The sequence below is a fragment of the Pogonomyrmex barbatus genome, unplaced genomic scaffold (genome assembly GCF_055798465.1).
Source record: "Pogonomyrmex barbatus isolate J1 unplaced genomic scaffold, ASM5579846v1 scaffold14, whole genome shotgun sequence".
Lineage (NCBI taxonomy): Eukaryota > Metazoa > Arthropoda > Insecta > Hymenoptera > Formicidae > Pogonomyrmex > Pogonomyrmex barbatus.
In genome coordinates, this window is record NW_028297110.1 from 5,328,844 (window position 1) to 5,347,765 (window position 18,922).

General features: G+C 39.4%; 1 protein-coding gene across 3 annotated transcripts; it reads right to left on the minus strand.

The window, feature by feature from the left end:
• Nucleotides 1-275: 275 nt before the first annotated feature.
• On the minus strand, nucleotides 276-18,801 carry LOC105428197 (uncharacterized). Of its 3 annotated transcripts, XM_011640356.3 has the most exons (5): nucleotides 18,369-18,801; nucleotides 11,901-16,669; nucleotides 5,707-11,831; nucleotides 5,356-5,595; nucleotides 276-5,177 (listed from the first exon to the last, which is right to left on the minus strand). In XM_011640356.3, the coding sequence occupies exons 2-5, from the start codon at nucleotides 16,579-16,581 to the stop codon at nucleotides 5,112-5,114; spliced, it is 11,112 nt and encodes a 3,703-aa protein (XP_011638658.2). In that variant the 5' UTR covers nucleotides 16,582-16,669; nucleotides 18,369-18,801; the 3' UTR covers nucleotides 276-5,111. The 3 variants fall into 3 exon arrangements, with proteins under 3 accessions (XP_011638658.2, XP_011638656.2, XP_011638657.2); XM_011640354.3 differs by having other exon boundaries at nucleotides 5,707-16,669; XM_011640355.3 differs by lacking the exon at nucleotides 18,369-18,801 and adding an exon at nucleotides 17,797-18,138 and having other exon boundaries at nucleotides 5,707-16,669.
• Between the last annotated feature and the right edge of the window lie 121 nt (nucleotides 18,802-18,922).

An 18,922-nucleotide genomic window follows, 5' to 3' on the forward strand; every position in this document is an offset into this window, starting at 1 on the left:
AATATCTTAGGCACTTTTTGAAATATTAGTACATCTTAAGAATTTTTTCGTACAATAAGGAACAATAATTTCTTCATACAATTTATCTTGTATAAACTTGTCTAAAAAAAAAAGACAGTAACAAATATTATATATTTTAAATATTCGAAATATAATTTTAAGATACATTATTGATGTTTTTATTATTTTATGTTCTAAATTCACTTTCTGAATACTATTGAATTATCAACAAGAATTCTATAATATTAATTGAATAAAGAATAATGATACAATAATTTCTTTATACACTTCACTCTTTATTTCCTTTGACTATAATAACTTGAACTCTTTATACACTCTCATAGCCTAAGTACGTGTAAATATAATAACAGAAATTAACATATCATAAAATTCATTGTATCCTTATGTTTACAGATTCTGCTACTCATGGAATGATTGCACATATGTATTTCACAATTGCAATTCCGTTGATAACCCTCAGGCAGGAATGGTGATTTCTGTAAGTCTAGATATATCTTTCAATTAAATTGTAAAAAATATGAATTTTCACACAATGCGCAAAGTGATTGAATATTGCACGCACAAATTTGTAAATTAATTGTAAGAATTTATCAAAAACGTATCATTTTTAACGGTGTTACTTAATTATTATCTCAGAACACGAATTACAATAAAATGCGTGTGATATAAATTCTTTTTCAAAATGTGAATTAGCTTTTGATATCAGATAACATTCAGAAATCATGTCATAAAAAATATAACTACAATTTTATAAGATTTAATAAGATTTTCTTAAAACGTATGAAGATATATTGTATAATACAAATTTAAGAATCAGTGTTGCACACAAGTTTGTAAAAAATACACGTCAATTATCTTGATTTCACATTTAAAAAATACAATTGTACAGTTAAAAATTTATCAGAATAAAATGAAAAAAAAAAAACACATTCAAATGTTTTATCTTTAAAATTCAAGATGAAAGAAGCTAATATTTATACTCCAATTTTAAACTCTGCATATGTAACTTCTCAATAATAATAATAATAATAATAATATATATATATATATATTTTTTTCAAATATATATTTTAAAATTTGCTTCAATAAGAACAAATACATGTTTGACTAATTTCAGAAAGCTAATTCATTCGAGCGTTATGCACACATTTATAAATAATGCAGGGCAATAAATATACAATAAACAGATACATACATCTCGGTAAATAATCGAGTACAAGTATATAACTCGCGCGCGATCTGTACCGACAATATATTAAGTTATATATCACACAAATTAGCCCACAGAGATTTTTCGGAAACACTCCTGCATGAGCTTACACAAATTTACATTAATGGAAGTCAGAAGTCCGATCTACTGCTATCGTCATTCAATTGTTTAAAATTAAAATTAAGTAATTCTTAATCGCGCAGCGAATTTAGTCAATCATCGGATGAGCAATTAACGTTTCTCATTTGTTAAGTTCATACAGGAATTCATTCTCTCGTTTTAAAAGCGCATTCTCGATATAGTAATTATGCACAAATCGGAAATTCCATAAATGATCAGTAACGTCCATGTATGATGCATTATTATAATATAGTTCTTCCTTTTCCGTAAACGCTAGCATAAAATGGCATTACGAGTAACTTAACAATGCCTGAACGAGGCATTTAAAAGAGTTCTTCAGTTTGTCAATTTCCCTTACGGCAGAATACATGATTCATCGTATCAATGTACGGTTTTAATGTACAATCTTGATATCTGTACATAGTTCAAGGAACTTTTTTACGCAATGTACAAGTGATGTATAGATTCATAAAATATTCCATGTACATCAATTCCAATATATATACATATATTGTATATGTTTATGGACTTGTGATGTATACAACATTTTAAAATTTTAGGCACATCGAGCACACAACAATGATATACGTACACAATAAGCCTTAATTATAGGAGCGCGATAACTTTTGTACATATATATCTTCCAATATAATTAATAGTATACAAATTAAACACAGCAGCAGTTTTATGATTTGATTGAATCATAACACAGCAGAACTCGTATATATATTATTATATATACTCATGTAATATTTATAAATATATATTATCGTGAGTAACTAACGCTTTATAAAATATCTATTCTATTTCTGTAAATTTAAGAATATTTATGGATTTGATTACTGCAACGTAGTAACATTAATATACGTTTTATCATATGACATTCTATAAAGATATATTCGAGAACTCTGATTACTTTCAAAACTAATAATGACAGTTATATAACAAATAATAACAATATTCATTGAGAATTAATTATCAAAGATGTAACTATCTTATATATGAAAAAATTCAAGTTATTTTATAACGACTCATTATATCAAATTTTATATTTTAATAATTATTGTATTTTTCTATAGCGGATGCTTTTTTATATACTTTCATTATTTTAATCACTCGATATCGTTTGAAATACGTAACATTGTACATATATTTTGTATATATATTTAATATGTAAAAACTTTTAGAGATAAAAATCTTTGTAATCATCACGTTCGCAGATTGAATTAACAATCTCTTTTTTGTTGCTATTAATAATAATTTATATTGTATAATTTTGTTATATTATAACTATAACAATAAAATCACATTAATCATGTGTTTTCATCAGTGCAGTAAAATAAACGACGTAGCATTATTACGTTATTGTACTGATTATGCAAAGATGATTAACTTTTATATCAGTAATGTAAGGCAGTATGGCAATACTAAAGTTTTTCAAACAATGTGTGTTTGTGGCGGTAATAGGCATCTAGTTTCAATAGCAACAATAAACTTTAGTATTTTACATGTTCTCTATAAAAAATTCTGATTTTTCTCAGATTAGCGACTTGTAAAATATTTCATCTCAACTTCTCGATATATATTTAAAAATTATAGCCATGTACGCTCCAATAACCAAGGCAAAATTATGTATACGTGTATAAACATGTTCCGTATAGATTAAGAATCTACAAATATATAGATTTATTTATATATGTATATGTATAGATCTTTATATATATAATATTTATATATATATATATATATATATATATATATATATATATAATTTTGTTTATATAATATATATAACACGCGCGATACAACGAATACTGTTAGGTGTATTTTAAGGCACTCGTGCGAATAAAATCTAAAAACATTTGAAACAAATAAAGAAAAACAAAGTCTCTAACTTCAATAACAATTCATAAACTTACACACCTAACTATTGTATTTAGTTAAATTGGTCCAGAACTAGAATTGATGAAAACATTTTCACTCTGTGTTGAACTCCATAAGATAAATTAAGAAACAGCGTCAAATAATCGCCGAATAAAATTGATCAACCCTGTATAATATAACTGTAGCCTCTCAACAAGTAATATTATTAGAACTCTGTCTAAAGCCAGGAACTAGTGCTTTAAGGAATCATATCACCCTTGACACACGTTTTCACACTCTAATCAAAATGTACAATACAAAGCTTTCCGACTCAGTATCGTTTACTATCGAACTGTATTCTTCAATAGTTAAATATATATTTTAAATAGTTTAAAAATCAAAAGTGCAAAACACACGTGAGAAGGGAGCATGAAACTATCACTGTAATATATAAAATCTGTGTTAATAGAGACTTTGGGGTTGATATATCATGCGGAGCATCACTATCCAGTGCTTGAACACTGTGCACATTATGAGATAATAACGCGTATGTTTAGCCCGTATATTTAGCGCGTATATTTTGCACGGAGAAATTATATGTACCGCAAATTGAGATTGACCTCGAACTTGTTTCGAGAAAATTCTTTAATATTAATATCACGGGGTTTCATTCAATAGAGCTTCTGTGTTATGGCATTCATAGGTACTCATCAATATCTAGTAACGCTGGATGCAGATTCTCTCTTTTCTAACGCTTACCACAGCTTTTGCATTATTAACTACGGCATGAGCTATGAGACATTGTTTACTTTGCGTAATCTATAATTGTAGTTTCAATAAATATAGCAATGATAAAGTTTTTTTACGAAGAATATATATATATATATACATGTATATCTCCTCTCTCTCTTCACCCGTTTTACGACACACGATTTGATATCATTATATTTAAAGTAACATCAATAAAATATTATAAATAAAACAACATTTAGATAAAATATGACAAATAAAATTTTATGAGCAATCATAACGCTTAAACAATAAAATAAAATGTTTCGTCATTTCGAGTATACTTAATACCAACACACAGTGAATTCGATTTCTTTATATATAAATCGCAAATAGATCTATTAAGTAAACTCTTCATTACGCAAGATAAATTATTGTGATATCTCATAGCTCAGGTTCTTTTACATATATCTATATGTAGGAATGTTTCATTTCCCATGTTTATTTTCCCTTGTACAATGTCTCTATCAGAGACATAATCGTATCATAAAACGTACCTTTTTTTTTATATAATTTTAACCGTATACATTTTTTACTAACATAACGTTGCCAGTGTACATATTTTTGCAAACTGGAATGACGAATTGTATGTATATACCCATATGTACGCGTGTATGTATTTATATCTACGTGTTTTATATATAAGTCTCTTCATAATATAAATAAAAATTCGCAATGTGAGCACATTCAGCAAATTGAACATCACTCATAAAACTTTGTACAAATTAAAGACCGTAGTCTCTCTTGAGAAAGTGTAAATAATCGAACGTGTATTATTTAGCTTTGCTAAAATCTTTGGCTAAAACGTCTAATAATGCGAGCTAGAAATGTACCTCGGGTAACTCTTTGTTAATGATGACCCACATCAGTTGACTTAGCTAAAAAATCAGCAAACTTTTTTAAAGCATTCGTATCTAGCAAATAAAATTTCGATGGCCGACGATGTTAATAGTGGCAAACCAATTAACCGTTTGCGATTTAATTGCGATATAAAATATTCGCATTATCTTTCATTATCTTTGACAATGCCTATAGAAGATTGCACTGTAAGCCATTATTATGTAATCACAGTAACCGTAACTTATAATCCAAATAACTTACTCGCGATTCATTTATCAACGTCGTTTTCTTTCCTAGGACTTTGCTGTGTGCGATCGAAACACTTTGTGACATCCTAAGAAAAAAGATAATATATTCATTATTTATATATCAAAGAAATATGCAAGCCGACTATTACATTATTATACATGTAAATTCTTATGATACAATAATCAATGCGTAATAAAGTATTAAATAATAAGGAGAATAATATGCATGATAGTTAACAGTGAAAAAGGAATGTACCGACGTACCTGTACCGCAATTTGTAACGGCGTTAATTCACCTATGGAGCAATCACTTCGTATGACATTCGCCGGTACTAGCCTGGGACAAGGCATGCCCGTAAAGAGCGTGAACAGTGCATGAATGCTTCTACGTTGTGTCAATTCTATGTGACGGTGTTGATATCCAGCCAGATGCCGTCGATGCCGCGATGTTGTAGGGAACCATCTCTCGCACAGATTGCAGTATCGCCTATGCTTTATCGTCGCCTGCGGGAGAGAAAACGGGATGAGCAAAAGACGCCCCAAATCCACGGAAAGAAATAAAATATCCTTTAAAGAGAATAACGACTTATAAATAAAACAATTTTTTTTTCTTACCTTCTCGTGATAAGCTAATTGAGTTATAAATTCGGCGATGGACATCTCGCTCTTTTTATGAATGTCCTTCGTATCGCTCTCGACTTTAATACTCGACAATATGATTTTATCATCCGTCAGTTTGGATTCCGTTACATTGAGATCCTCGCTATCCTGAATCGTGATGACCGGTGGGGATCTGGAACTGTCTCTGTCCGAACTCGCGTTGAAATCTACGTCGACTTCGGGTTCCAGTATCGGCATATTATCTTCCTTTGGCTTGTTTTCCTTCGCATTGCTCGTGTTATTCCTTTGATCGGTGGATTTTGATATTTTGGGAATTTTGTAGGATGACATCCGACTTTCCTTTTTCCATTGTGGATCTTTCAAGTGAGGAACACCATCGTCAACTCGGTCCACTGTATTCTTCTTTCTTTTCTCGTTCAAGTATACAGTATGAATTGAACTCTCATCCGAAACAGTTTGACCAAGCCGTTTGAAAGCTTTCAAGGATATCGTAGTGCTTTCGGAAGTATCCTTCACCTTCTCCTTGGAATCCGTTTCGTTTTTCTCGGGTGATTTCGATTTCTTCTTCACGAAGGAACTTTTGCTTTGTTTGGAATGTTTGTTATCAGACTTCTCGGCATTAGATATATTCTCAGTCTTGTGTTTATTCGCCACGGGTGTCGAGTTCTTCTGAGACGTAGCGTCGCTATGACAGCCTGGAGAAGCGTCACTCGAAGGTGCCTCCGAGAAAGTGTTCATAGTAAAACTCGTGCCCTGCTTCTTCTCCGCGGCTGTCTTCGGTCTCGCGTTACCCTGTATCGCGCTAATCTGTACTTCGCATTTAGATTTCGAAAGGCACTTCTTCAAGGTCTCCTTAGCCGCTAGGACTTCTTTTATCAAGGAGTCATTGCAGCAGAAATTTTCCTTTGTAGCGAAACCTGCCGCCTTGCAACATGAGGCTTTAGAAGAGATCTCTCTGACGGAACCAGCCAAATCGTCCTCCAATGCAGATCTATTGCCGCTGATATCGATATCCACGACACGTTTATCTTTCCCAGGTGAATTTTTGCTGTAAGAAGAAGCTTCGGATTTATTATAACATCCTACCTTTGCGATTTGATTGCCTGACTCTTCAATAATGGCATGTCGTGAATTGTAAGAAGTAATAGGATCAAGTTTTGGCATCGGTACGTCCAACAGATCTGTATTGCTATTGTCCGTGATTTCCAATTCCAACTCGAACTGAGTCGGGATTGCGTCAGCTGAATACAACTGCTCGCTATCGCCATCCTCCACGTGCCTCTCCAGCTCGCTATGATCATTATCCGGTAAAGCAGGCAGGATCTCTATGGTCGACTGGCTCTCATCTTCGGAGGACTCGACCTTAATTACAGTGCTAGTAGCCATTTCGAAATTATCCAACTCCATACTCGTGGAGTCATCCTTAAGCAAATCGATATCACTGCAGTCTTGCAGAGTGCAATCATCGTGCATATCGCTGGAGACATTCAGACGTTCCTTCTTTATTATAATCTTATTATTGACTTTGTTTGAGAAAGAATCATCATCTCGCTCTTTCGTCTGCTCTTGGTCACTTTGTAAATTGACTTCTTCGGACGACATTTCGCTCGGGCCAGACGATTTTTCGAAACAGTTTTCTATCTTCGATGTTGTTTTCAATTCTTTTAATGTGAGCTTGAAGTTTGAACTGTTCGAGTGTTTCGCAAGGACGTTCTGCTGGTCAAGCTTATTTAAGATTGTATCTTCGCCCGTCTTCGTCGCTTGTTCGCGATTGATATCGGGATTATCAGTCTTGTGCTTATCGCATTCAGAATTACTCTTCTGTGAATTGGCTCTTTCAGATGAATGATTGATTTCCTTATCGGACGAAGGAACGTCTGCCTCTACTCGTGGATTATTGTCACGAGATCTCGATCTACGTTTATTGTCCTTTCGACATTCCCCAGTTGATTTATGACTTCTGGATGATGCAATCTTTTTCGGCGTGGTACACTCCTTAGAATCTGCATCTTGCGATGGCGCAAAATTCACGTTAATTTTCGCGTCGCCGACTTTTCTACAGTCGTAATCCGACATTCTCCTCTGCTTACATTTAGCCGGGAACAAGTCAGACGTTGAGTTTGACCTGGATAATTTATAGTCACTCTGTTTTTCTCGACAATGATCATCCTTGTGATTCGCCGACATTTTGTCGATGGCTCGTAATGTAACAGGGGATAGAGTTAACTTCAAATCTTTCACCATACTGTCCAGAATTTGGTACCTTTCCAGCTTGACTTCCGGCTGCCACTTCGCACTTTTTGCGATAATTTTTTTACAACTCTTACTCAGCTCGCACTTGAACTCCGCGCTGGCCGACGTTCTCTTGATAATTACTTTGGGAATTTTCTCAGAAATGCGCATTAAGAAATCTTTCTTTGTTTCGTATTCCTGAGCGTTTGTCCGCGCGGTTGAATCGGAGGAGCTGCTGCGTTTTGTGGAATGGTCCGTCGCATCGCGTCCCGATCTTTTATATTTTTTGATCGGCACCTCCGAATAGCTCGAGCTCTGTCTCTTTCGCGTCACTTCTGGAGACGACGACCTATTTCTTTCTTGCTTCTTCAATTTCAGTACAGGTATCTTTTCCTCGTATCTCCCAAAATCTCTCGATTCCTGAGAAATCATGCTGTTGCAAACAGAATTATTCGCAAGGTCGGACCTCAAGGTACTCTTGATCTTCACCTTTGGTATCGTTTTCTTTACACTTTTGCGTTTAACGCAAATCTCCTCGTCGTCCTCGTCGGCCCTCACTATCTTACTGGAGTGCTTCTCGTCCAGTTTGATCTTCATCTTGGGAATCTTGTTCCTGTAACTCAATTCCTGCAGAGAACATTCGGAGTTACTCTCGCACGACTCCTCGTTCAAAAACAAAGTCCGATCTGAGATGTTCGTTTGAGGAATTGCGGGTATTTCTTCGCGAACGGATTCGATGGATGGAGTACTCGGACGGGACCTCGCGTTTCTGATGATCATCTTTGGTATTTTCGGCTGGCAAACCGACTTGTTAGCCGTTATGACTTCTTGCATAACAGAAGAGGAACTCATCTTCGTAATAAACTTGGAGCTAGTTTCGCTTTTCTTAATGACGAGTTTAGGGACAAGCTTTGTGTTAGCGTTGCAATCTGTTGCACGCAAGTACGCCACCTTCTCGTAACTACTGGAAGAAATTTGATTCCGCTCCTTGTTTTCATCATTGCTCTGCGTCGTTTTAGATTCCTCGATCGTTGTTACCGATTCAATTATGGGCTCGTCGATCATTTTGCTTTCAATTTCGGTGGTTTCTCCCACAGCACGAGGCTCCTTAATAGACGACATCCTCGAGAGGGACAAGTGATCTAAGAGCGAGTTATCCTGCAGCGAATTAACTGCGCATGTAAAATCAATCAACGACTCGTCGATACTGCATAAACGATTGACAGCATCTTCCTGGATTTGGCTCGTCTCCCACACCATCGGCACCATGCTGTCATCCTCTGTGAAATCGTGCTCAGACATTTGCGTCAGCGTGCATCTGTCCTCGACGTAAATTCCGCAGTCGGAAGAATCCATGCATAATAATTTGGAATCGCTTATGTTATCGCAATTTTTACGATTCGCCTCAGGCTCATGACACTGCTGTTTGTCGCCTTTAATGATACTCTTGATAACAGTAAACTCTGATATATTTTGCTCGTGATTCTCGTTCCCGAATAAATCGCATACATTTTCCTCCGTTCGTAGATCCAAAGCAGCGGCTGGAGTAGATGTCATCGTTGGACAACTGTCATGTTGGACAACTTCGTCGTTCTTTTGATCCTTCAACGAGACTTCAGTTTTTTGTGCATTTTCGTCCTCACCCTTTTCCGATAGTCGTTCTTTATCCTCTTCGTCGAGCGTTCGTTCCGTGGAAACAACATCAAGGTGATTTTGCGAAGCAATCGATTCGTTTTCTGTAGACACCGCAAGGTTTCCTCTGTCACATTTTATGTTTTGTTCAATTGTCTGATCAAAATTAATCTCGGCCGAAATATTCGATTCTACTGCAGGCGCAATTTCTTCCCTATCTTTGCAATCGATCGAAGGTGATGAAACTTGTTGATACGTGCTTTCTTGATTCACGATAGAGTCTGAATCATCTTTCGTCGATTTATCGATTTCATTATCCAAAGGAAGTGTAGATTCTTTCACTGCTTCTGTGTTTTTTGTTTCATCGAGTGCATCCCTAAATTCAACGTTTGATTTAGATGGACTTGAAACTTTGATAGAATCTTCGCTTTCTTTGACAGAATCTTTATTTTCTTTGACAGAATCTTCGTTTTCTTTGACAGAATCTTCGTTTTCTTTGACAAACTCTTCCGAGACTTCTTTTATATTTGCAACTTCAGCAACAGATTTATCTTCTTTTGGAGAAACAGCACAATGAAGATCCGTATTGTCTACCTGATGTTCCGTTGAGGGTTCCTTATCCTTAATGTAATCCGTAGAACATTCATTATTTTCTGACTCGTGAATTTTCTCGTCTGCTATTTTAGGAGAACAAGATCGTGCTCTCTCAGTAAGTTCAATCGCACCAAATTTAGGTTCATCAAATCGAGATTCTTCATTTTTTGTATGTTCATCGTTTTCATTCTGCACATTCAATGATGTATTATGCATGTTTTCTGGCTTATCATTATCTGCTGATGCATCATCCCGATTATTACATCCATTTTCTTGTTCATTACACGAGATAGCGTCCAATTGTTCACACGGCAAATCTTCGCCCCGAATCGAATGTAGATCATCGGGATAGTCGCAATGTAACGGCTCGTTTGTCACATCGCAATTCGCCTTACAATTACTGTTGTCTAAAGAATCCTGTTCCACAGGCAGAAACGGGAAAGAATCGAGTCGTTTCTCCGCAGTGAATATCTCACCGAAATTCAACTCTTTCATATTATTGCTGTTTCTCCTATCAATGTGAGAAGAATATGACTTGATCGATTCCATTGTTTCTTCCCAACAAGCAGTTTTTGGTCCCAGTAATAAATTCGAATCGAACACAAAGTTTTCGCTATACGCTTTCTCGAGATCATCCGCAAACACTTTCGCCTTATAATGTTTAACGCTGGACGTTGGTTCGTTGTCCAGATTATATTGTTTTTCAAGAAAGTCCAAGTCTACGATATCCTTCTTGTTACTCTCTTTATTTTCTTGACTGTTCTTGTTTATGTATAACTTATCCGCATCGTCGTTGAAAAACTCCAAATGCGAGGTACTTCGGGCTTTCGCGCAGTTAGCGCTTTTGTGAGTGGCGTTCCGATTTGGCAAATAATCAGCGTGTTTCGCCACGGGCTTGGCGTCGACAGGATCGATATCCCTCTTCCTACTGGCGTTGGTAACATCGCGATTTCTCTTGAAGACTTTTCGTAATTTGGAGCAATTGTAATAATCATACGATGGAGATCTCGCAAAATATGATTCGCGGGCATTACCGTGGCCGTCCTTCGCACGAGCCTCCATAATTAGCTCGCGGTACGTGAATCGAGGATTAGGACTGTAGGTTATTTTTCCATCTTTGGTAGTGTACACAGGAATTGTATTTAAATTCTCCAGCTCGTCCGCGCTGAAGAAGGTCGGATTTACGTAACCGCTGGCGGTTTCGTACAGGTCGAAGTTGCTGAATCTACCATCGTCTCTCTTTGATCTTTTCCACTTGTCGATACGTTTGTCGCCGATGTCCGTATTGTCATTCGGCGCAACGTCGAAGTGATCATAATCGAAATGCGTGGTGTTCTCATAATTGGTGTCTTTCAAGGGATCCGCTGAATTCGAGGAAGTCGACGGAACCGCGTTTAATCTAGACGCGGTGTCGTCTTGTAAATTTCGTGCGCCCTTGCATGAATAAGCGGCGGTCGCTTCCTGATGCTCCTTTTTCTGTACGCTGACATTCCTCGATGTTGAGCTTAAATATGACGAATTATTCGAAGATGCTTTTAATTCTTCGCTAGTAGCAGTGATCTTTCTTTCCGTGTCTTGATGCCCGCTTCTCCTTCTGATTGCCGCGTGCTCCGACTTTGAGCTTTCCAAGGCGCTTGATGTCAGCTCAGTTTCAATATTACCTGAAAGAATATCACCACGTAATATCACGTCGCAACTGGACGATCTCGCACGAGTATTCGAGAACGTACCGGTAGTTTCGTATACGTTATTGATTAATTCTCGTTCCGACAAGGAACTTCGCCTCTTCTTCGAAAGCGAGTCGGCTGTCTCGCTATTCGCGTCTTCCTTGCTATGATCCTCTTGAGCTTCGTTATACGTAGATGCATCCATTACAGCGGGCGGCGATCGATTGCGCTTTTCGTAATCGCGGCCATCCGCTTTGTGTTCGCACTGAATTTCCGTTATACTCGTCGAATTCGATCTGGCCCCGTTCGAGATCGAATTCGTCAGGTGGCCGATCGTCTCAGCGACAGCGTTCTTGATATTCTCGTGCAACAATTTCTCCGTCGTGTTCCGTTCTGTGCACGATACATTTATCTCAATTTTGATCGCATCAAGAGAGCCACTATTCTTCGCCTCCTCTCCCGAATGTTGCGATTCTTTCTGGTGATCGTTATCCTTGAGTTTTAAATTCACATTTGTGACCTGAATGGCAAAGTCGGGATTTATATTCTTGGTTACAAATGTCTTCAAGATGTTCGCACGCTTCCCTTCTGGTTCCTCGGGTGACTTAGACTTCACGGTTTCCTTCTGATACAGATGCTTATCGCAAGACTGCGACATAGATCGCTCGTCAGAATTCGACGAAGAATGGTATTTTTTATTTGCCGCATAATGAGAAGTCTCCTGCTTATCCTTGCCTTTATCATGAATTTCCCCAACGCTGGATGATTTATACTTCATTTTCCTGTATTTTTTCAGAAGCCGCATTCTTTCTCCGCTGTCGTCGATACTAATGTTTTCGATCACTTTCGGTTTATTATGCGAGTTGTCGGATCCTTTCGAATTTTCGACAGTACAGGATTTATTTTTATATACCGATGCTTCTTGAGTATGTTTACTGTGATGTACGATGGTTTCGCTGCATCTATTCGTCGTATTTTCTGACAGACATCTCTTCCGGTGAGAAATGTCCTGATCACTCGTAACAGATCTCTTGTGATCCGCGAGCTTAACGTTTCGAGAATCCTTCGCATCGATTCTCATCGATCTGTTATCGCTGGCGTTCTTTTCCGAGGAAGGATTCTTCTCCTTCACTTCGCCTTTCCTCGATTTATCGTTATTCAATGCCAAATGTTTTGTACTATGTGATATAGCTAAATTATTTCTAACAATTTGCGAGCTATCTCCTGGCCTTGAGATTTTAGAAGCAGCGTCATTCGATAATGAACTTCCCATGTTCGTTGCCTCCGTTTGAGTCAACTCGCAATTCGCGGTCGAAACGCATTTCTTTCTGGTATAATTAACGTCATCGTGACCATCAACAGGATAATTATTCGTCTCATTGGGCAAAGTGTCATCTGCTTTCATCGCACTCGTTTCCGTTTGTAATTTTTTATGAACATCCGGACTCACCGCTTGAGATTCATTAGGACGACGCTCGTTCATTAAATTTTTATAATCCCGTGCCGATTTATTCTGCATTCCTGTTGACACGATCTTTAATTCATACTCGCCGGAGGTCAGAGTCATACGCATACTATTGGCCCCTACAGTATCCGTTTGGTCATCGAGAGCGAACACTTTCTCACCGCTGTTTACCGAAGCAGAAGTTCCATTCAGATTCGCACATTGTTTATTATTTTTCGCAGATATTGTAGCATCATTTTTATCAATATTCGCAGAAAATTCAAATGTGCCAAGAATAGTATCGTGAGCGAGCATATTACTATTGCCATCATTGTCATTGTTTTTGAAGCGATTCTCCGTTTGATATTCACTTTCTAACGAATCGGTTGACTTATTCCTGACGGTTCCCTCGCTATTCAAATGATCGTAGGGCTCCCCTTTCGGCGGCGACTGTGTGAAACTGATCATAGGACTGTTCTGTATAATTTCGATCGGATTCGCCGGTATCGTGAGATCCTCGACACGTTCCGACGATTCCTCGTTGTCGGAATGGATCGGCGTGTTCAGCGTAGTGGAGATCGGGGTGCATTCGGATGTGGGCAGATCCGGCAGGCTTATATCGTCCGGATTATGAGATTCCTCGCTCGCGAAACTGCTCTGCTTCTTCAGATTCGTGTTTCCGGAATCCGAATTGTCCTTCGCGGGTGTAGGTAGAACCGCGATCTCCTGCTCACTTACTCGCGACATTTGCGACGTAACCTCAGCCGGTTTAGATGGAGAGGAACTTTCGACAACGTATTTCTTTTTGCTCAAGTCGGCGTTGTATTCTGCCGCGGCCGGTTCAATCGCAGCGTCGCCATCGGTCTTCTTGAATTTATCGGCTTCGATGGTTATCGCGCCCGTTCCCTCTTGAAAAAACGACACCGCATCCTGTCTCTCCAGAGCCTCCGTGACCTGACCATCGGTGACCTGTAGAATGCTACCTATTTCTAAATTGTCCACTATATGTATCGTCGGTACCTCGTCAGGCCCGTTGCTTATGCACTGTATGATGTGACCGCCCGATCGCACGATGCCCTCCTTCGCGATGGCCTTGCACGCTGCGTCCTTCGCAATCTCGACATTTTCCGCGGATGAATACGATATCGTCAGGCAATCCTGCGCCGGCACCACGCCGATGTTGCTCTTCTCTTGATTCTCGAACGTTATGACACCAGGAGCGATCCCCTCGGGCTTGGAGACCTCTAGACCCTCCAACGTTTTCCCTGTGAGATCCACATTCTCGTAGCCGACGACCACCACCGGTGTCGAGTCGCTCAGAATGGCGCTCGGTAAGCTGGCAGTCGCGCCATCCTCATCCTCCGACTCGTCCCAGTTGGCGAGAAACTGCCGTACGTCGAGCTCCGGCTTGTCGGCGAATTCCTTGGACATTTTTTGTTGTATAGCCGTGTCACTCGCGTTCACAGTCAGATTATTGAAGGTCTCGCTCCCTGCCTTCTGGATTTCGAACTGATTCTGATCGAGGCTTTTCTGCGCGGGGTATTGGTCTTGCTTCTGCCCGCTTTCCGCGCACAAAGCAGTCACGTGGCCGTCGTGTTGTTGCGAAACCACTTGCTCCGGCTTTTGGACGTTGCGATTGGCCATTTCGGGAACGCCGCTGCCGTCCTGCTTGATCTGCTTGTCTACCGAGCTGTCTACCGGTACTACTTGAGAATTTACCGGTTGTTGCACTCTGGGGAAGCCTTCGGGCATATAATTAGAATTAATCAGAACGCCATTCTGATCAAACTGCAAGTTTATAGGTGGGATGGCAGAGGTATTGACAGTCGATGCGGCGACGCACGGAGGACTCTGCTGGACTTGCCCTTGATATGTGACGGACTGCTGCAACTTCAGTATTTCCCTATATCTATGAACACATTCCTTATATTTGGGATGCGATTGGTACCCAGGTATCCTCGTCAATTCCCTGAGATGATTCTCCATCGAAAACCTCTGCATCGCTATCTTCTGTTGATACATCTGGTAGCGCGAATGCGGGGAAGTGTGCATAGTCGATGTTTGCATCCTGTTCACCATGGATGCGTTGTCGGCGGTCTCCTGGCAATCGTGCGAGGTGTCCGTTGGTAGATTCCTCGGATACTGCGAATTGTAGTAAGTATTCTGCACGGGTGGCATCATGCTTGGATTCGAAGCATTCGTGGACGGCATGCTGTTTGGCATCATGGCACCACCGGCTTGATACGACACTTGCTTGTTGTTATATTTCTGCTGAGGCATCGCGAAGCCCTGTTCCGGATGTTTAACCATCGTCTGATTCGGCACGTTCATGCCGCTCATCTTGGAATATTCCTTAACGTTGTACGGATACTTTTGGTACTCTCCTGTGTAATTGTAGTTCTGCACGGGATAGTTCTGCAACATGCCTGAAGATGATGGATAGCTGCGAGAGAGCATGCGGTCCTTGCGATACTTAAAATCGGGAAAGTTCCTCCGGTGATCCGCATTAAGCCCATTAGGTGGTGGTACCATAGGCGTCAGAATCTCCTTACCATCGAAATTGTCCTTCCTGAAATTGTACTCGTTCCCATATCGCCGAGCATCCGTCTGGTATCCGGTGGACGAGCGAATATTCTCCCTGTAGGCCGCGTTGTTCTGATAAGAGCAATACTTCTCCCATTGCTGGTAATTTATATTGGGATCCGGATTACAGCATAATCCTTTACAGGGAACGTAAGACGGCGGGGGACCCGTCCTACCGGCAGCATGCGAATTCACGTTGGTGTTTCGTGGCCCTATCGGCGCGTGCGGTGCATTCATGTTCATCACATTGGGTCCATTAAGATGCGAGATAGGCCCATTTAAAGGCACCTGGTTGTTCCTATAGCCCAGCTCCTCGTTTATACCGCCTATCGCAGCATTTCTCGGATCCATAGAACCGTTCAGATTATCCACCATAGGGTTTCTCGTATTCGAAGGCCCATAATGGCCAATGCAATTCTGCATCTGCACCATCGACGCCAGGGGATTGTTGTCGGCAGCATTATGGCCATGCGAAATATTACTCGATAGATGCGGCTGAAAGTGCCTCGGATTGAAATTGGAATCGTTTTGATGTTTCTCGAGTCCCTCCGAACTCAGATTCAAACTGTTCAACTGCGTTGGACAGGTCGGGCTGATACTGGAGATAAACGGTAAGTGTCCTGAATTGACATTTTGAGCGGTCGATGTTACGTCGTTTATTCCTGATTGTGGAGGGTTATATTGATGCCAGTCTGGCATATTCCCACTGTAGTTCATTGTACATTGTTTTGATATTATTTTGCTATGATTACATCGTTCTCCTTATTCACAGAAATCTGTCCAAGTGTTAAAAGCAGGGGATTACCTAAGAAGAAGAGAGGGTATTATTTGTTACATGATCATGCTGAAACTTATATATCATTACTATAATTATTTCTTGTAACGTAAATATTTTCGATATCAAATAAAATTACCTCTAAAAATAAATGTCTATGTGTCTTTTATATTATTGAATTCTTGCATTATGCTACGAAAATAATTATTCTTATTTGACGAATAAACAAAATAGTTTAAATTTGACAAAAAGAATATAAACAAAGAATTTTTAAATAAAAAAGGACTTATTCCAAAAATTATTTTTTAACGAGTATTAAAGTTGTATCAGGTGAACAATAATAACAAAAAAATTATCAAAAATTATCAAAATTTAAAAAGAACATATTAAATTATACTTAAATTTAGATCTGAGATCTGTTTGGGACATCAAATAAACTTGAATTATAAGGAAGCGAAAGTATAAACAAAATAAGATGGTTTTTAACATTTTCCTGAATAAGAATATTTTTAATTAACATTTTTTCCTAATGAATGGCAAAAACTTCATATAACTGTTTTGTTATTAAGATATAAGAATGATTTTAATTATTCAAAGGAATTACATTCAAAACACATACGATTCAATAAGACAATATAACAATACAATAAAATCATTGGTAATATGCAAATAATCAATAAAACCTAAAAATATGATATTTCTAAGCCGTTCACAGAATTGTGTTCATTATTTATGCAAATATTCAAAATAGTAATATAGATAATAATCCATGAAATTTATGTATTTTTATAATTTATATGCCTAATGTTTAAGCATGATACATCCAATATAAAGCATTTCGTATCAATTTAATATATTTCGTAAATCTAATAGTAACCTTTTATTAGCCAGACGAATTTATAAAGACTTAAAACGTACAATCTACGCGTTTGAAAGAGCGTAGTAAAACAGTTATATCCACATAGGACATGCAAAGGGTTACAACGCATAACGCAAGTATGACCTAGATACTTCTTTGACATCTTTGGCACATCAAATTACACATATACACATGCACGCGCTATACACACATACACACGCATGCTCCCCCAAGCATGGCCGAACGTGTCGTCGTCGGAATGCAAATAACGTTCCCGAAATAATAATATATCCCATACGTGATTCCGCCTCGCAAAAGTCAAGCGAAAGTCGAGTTACGGAGCCGCGGGCCGAAAATAGCCAGTGGAACGGAGTCAGCCGCGTCGGCACTGCTGGCTCGCGCACTAACAGGTGACACCGTATTTACCGTGGCTGTGGCCATTGTTGCACTTTACTCCAGCCACCCGCGGTGCGCCCCGTGTATTTACATTCGTTCGCGCGAGCGTCGTCGCGAGGAACGTCATCGGGGAACGAGCCGCGACGTGAAAAATCCGCGACGAGAGATTTACACGCGCGCGAGTATCCGCCAGCGGAAACGCGCACCTTGCCGCACACGGGCCTTGAGGTACAACTACGACTGACCATACACACACATACACATGCGCGCGCGCGCGCGCGCGCGCGCATACATACGCATACGCGCACGGGACCAACGCGACGGGTCGTCGCGTCGTCGATCGTCGGACCGTGCGGTTCGCGACGACGACAATCACGACGGCGATGACGACCGCGACGTCATGGCAGATCCGATTGTCGAGATCAACCGCGCGCGGTCAACTTCGTGGGATGAGATGCACGCTCTGAAACTTACCTGCATGTTAACATCGCTCACAACACGCACGCCATATTGGACACGACTGCTCGCGGAAGAAAAGGAAGGAGAAAATACGCACGCGTCCTCTATCGTGGGAGACGCGCACCGTCTTATCCGCGCGCGCGCGCGCGCTCACACCTGTTTCACTCGCTCACACCTGGATGTACGTGTAACATACGTGTGTGCATGTATACGAGCGTGAAAAACGCAACGCTAATCGTCTTATGGCTCGCTTAAATATAGCCGCGCCAGCGCGAGTGCCGTTGACTCGCGCTGCGACAAGGCGGATATCGCAGGCGCGAAAATCTCATTATGAGCGACGATAGAACGAGGTTTCCGCAGAAACCTGATTTAAACATATGCACTAATGGCCCGAACGTATCCTTGGACTGTTGAGCAAAATTTTTTTCTTTTTTGAATATTCAATAATCTTTTGTTTCCTTTTTTACTGTTTACATTCGTCATATGTGTGCATAATGCATGATACGAGTATTGCAAGACACATTGCACCTTGCAGGTCATACATAACATTCAACTGTTCTCTATTATAC

What these genes read in the sequence shown, in the direction of transcription:
- LOC105428197 (XM_011640354.3), bottom strand. Translation starts at nt 16,581, where the DNA reads ATGAACTACAGTGGGAATATGCCAGACTGGCATCAATATAACCCTCCA. An exon ending in AATTAGCTTATCACGAGAAG is followed by an intron (nt 5,596 to 5,706) that starts GTAAGAAAAAAA and finishes TCTCTCCCGCAG; the next exon opens with GCGACGATAAAGCATAGGCG. An exon ending in CGTTACAAATTGCGGTACAG is followed by an intron (nt 5,178 to 5,355) that starts GTACGTCGGTAC and finishes CTTTTTTCTTAG; the next exon opens with GATGTCACAAAGTGTTTCGA.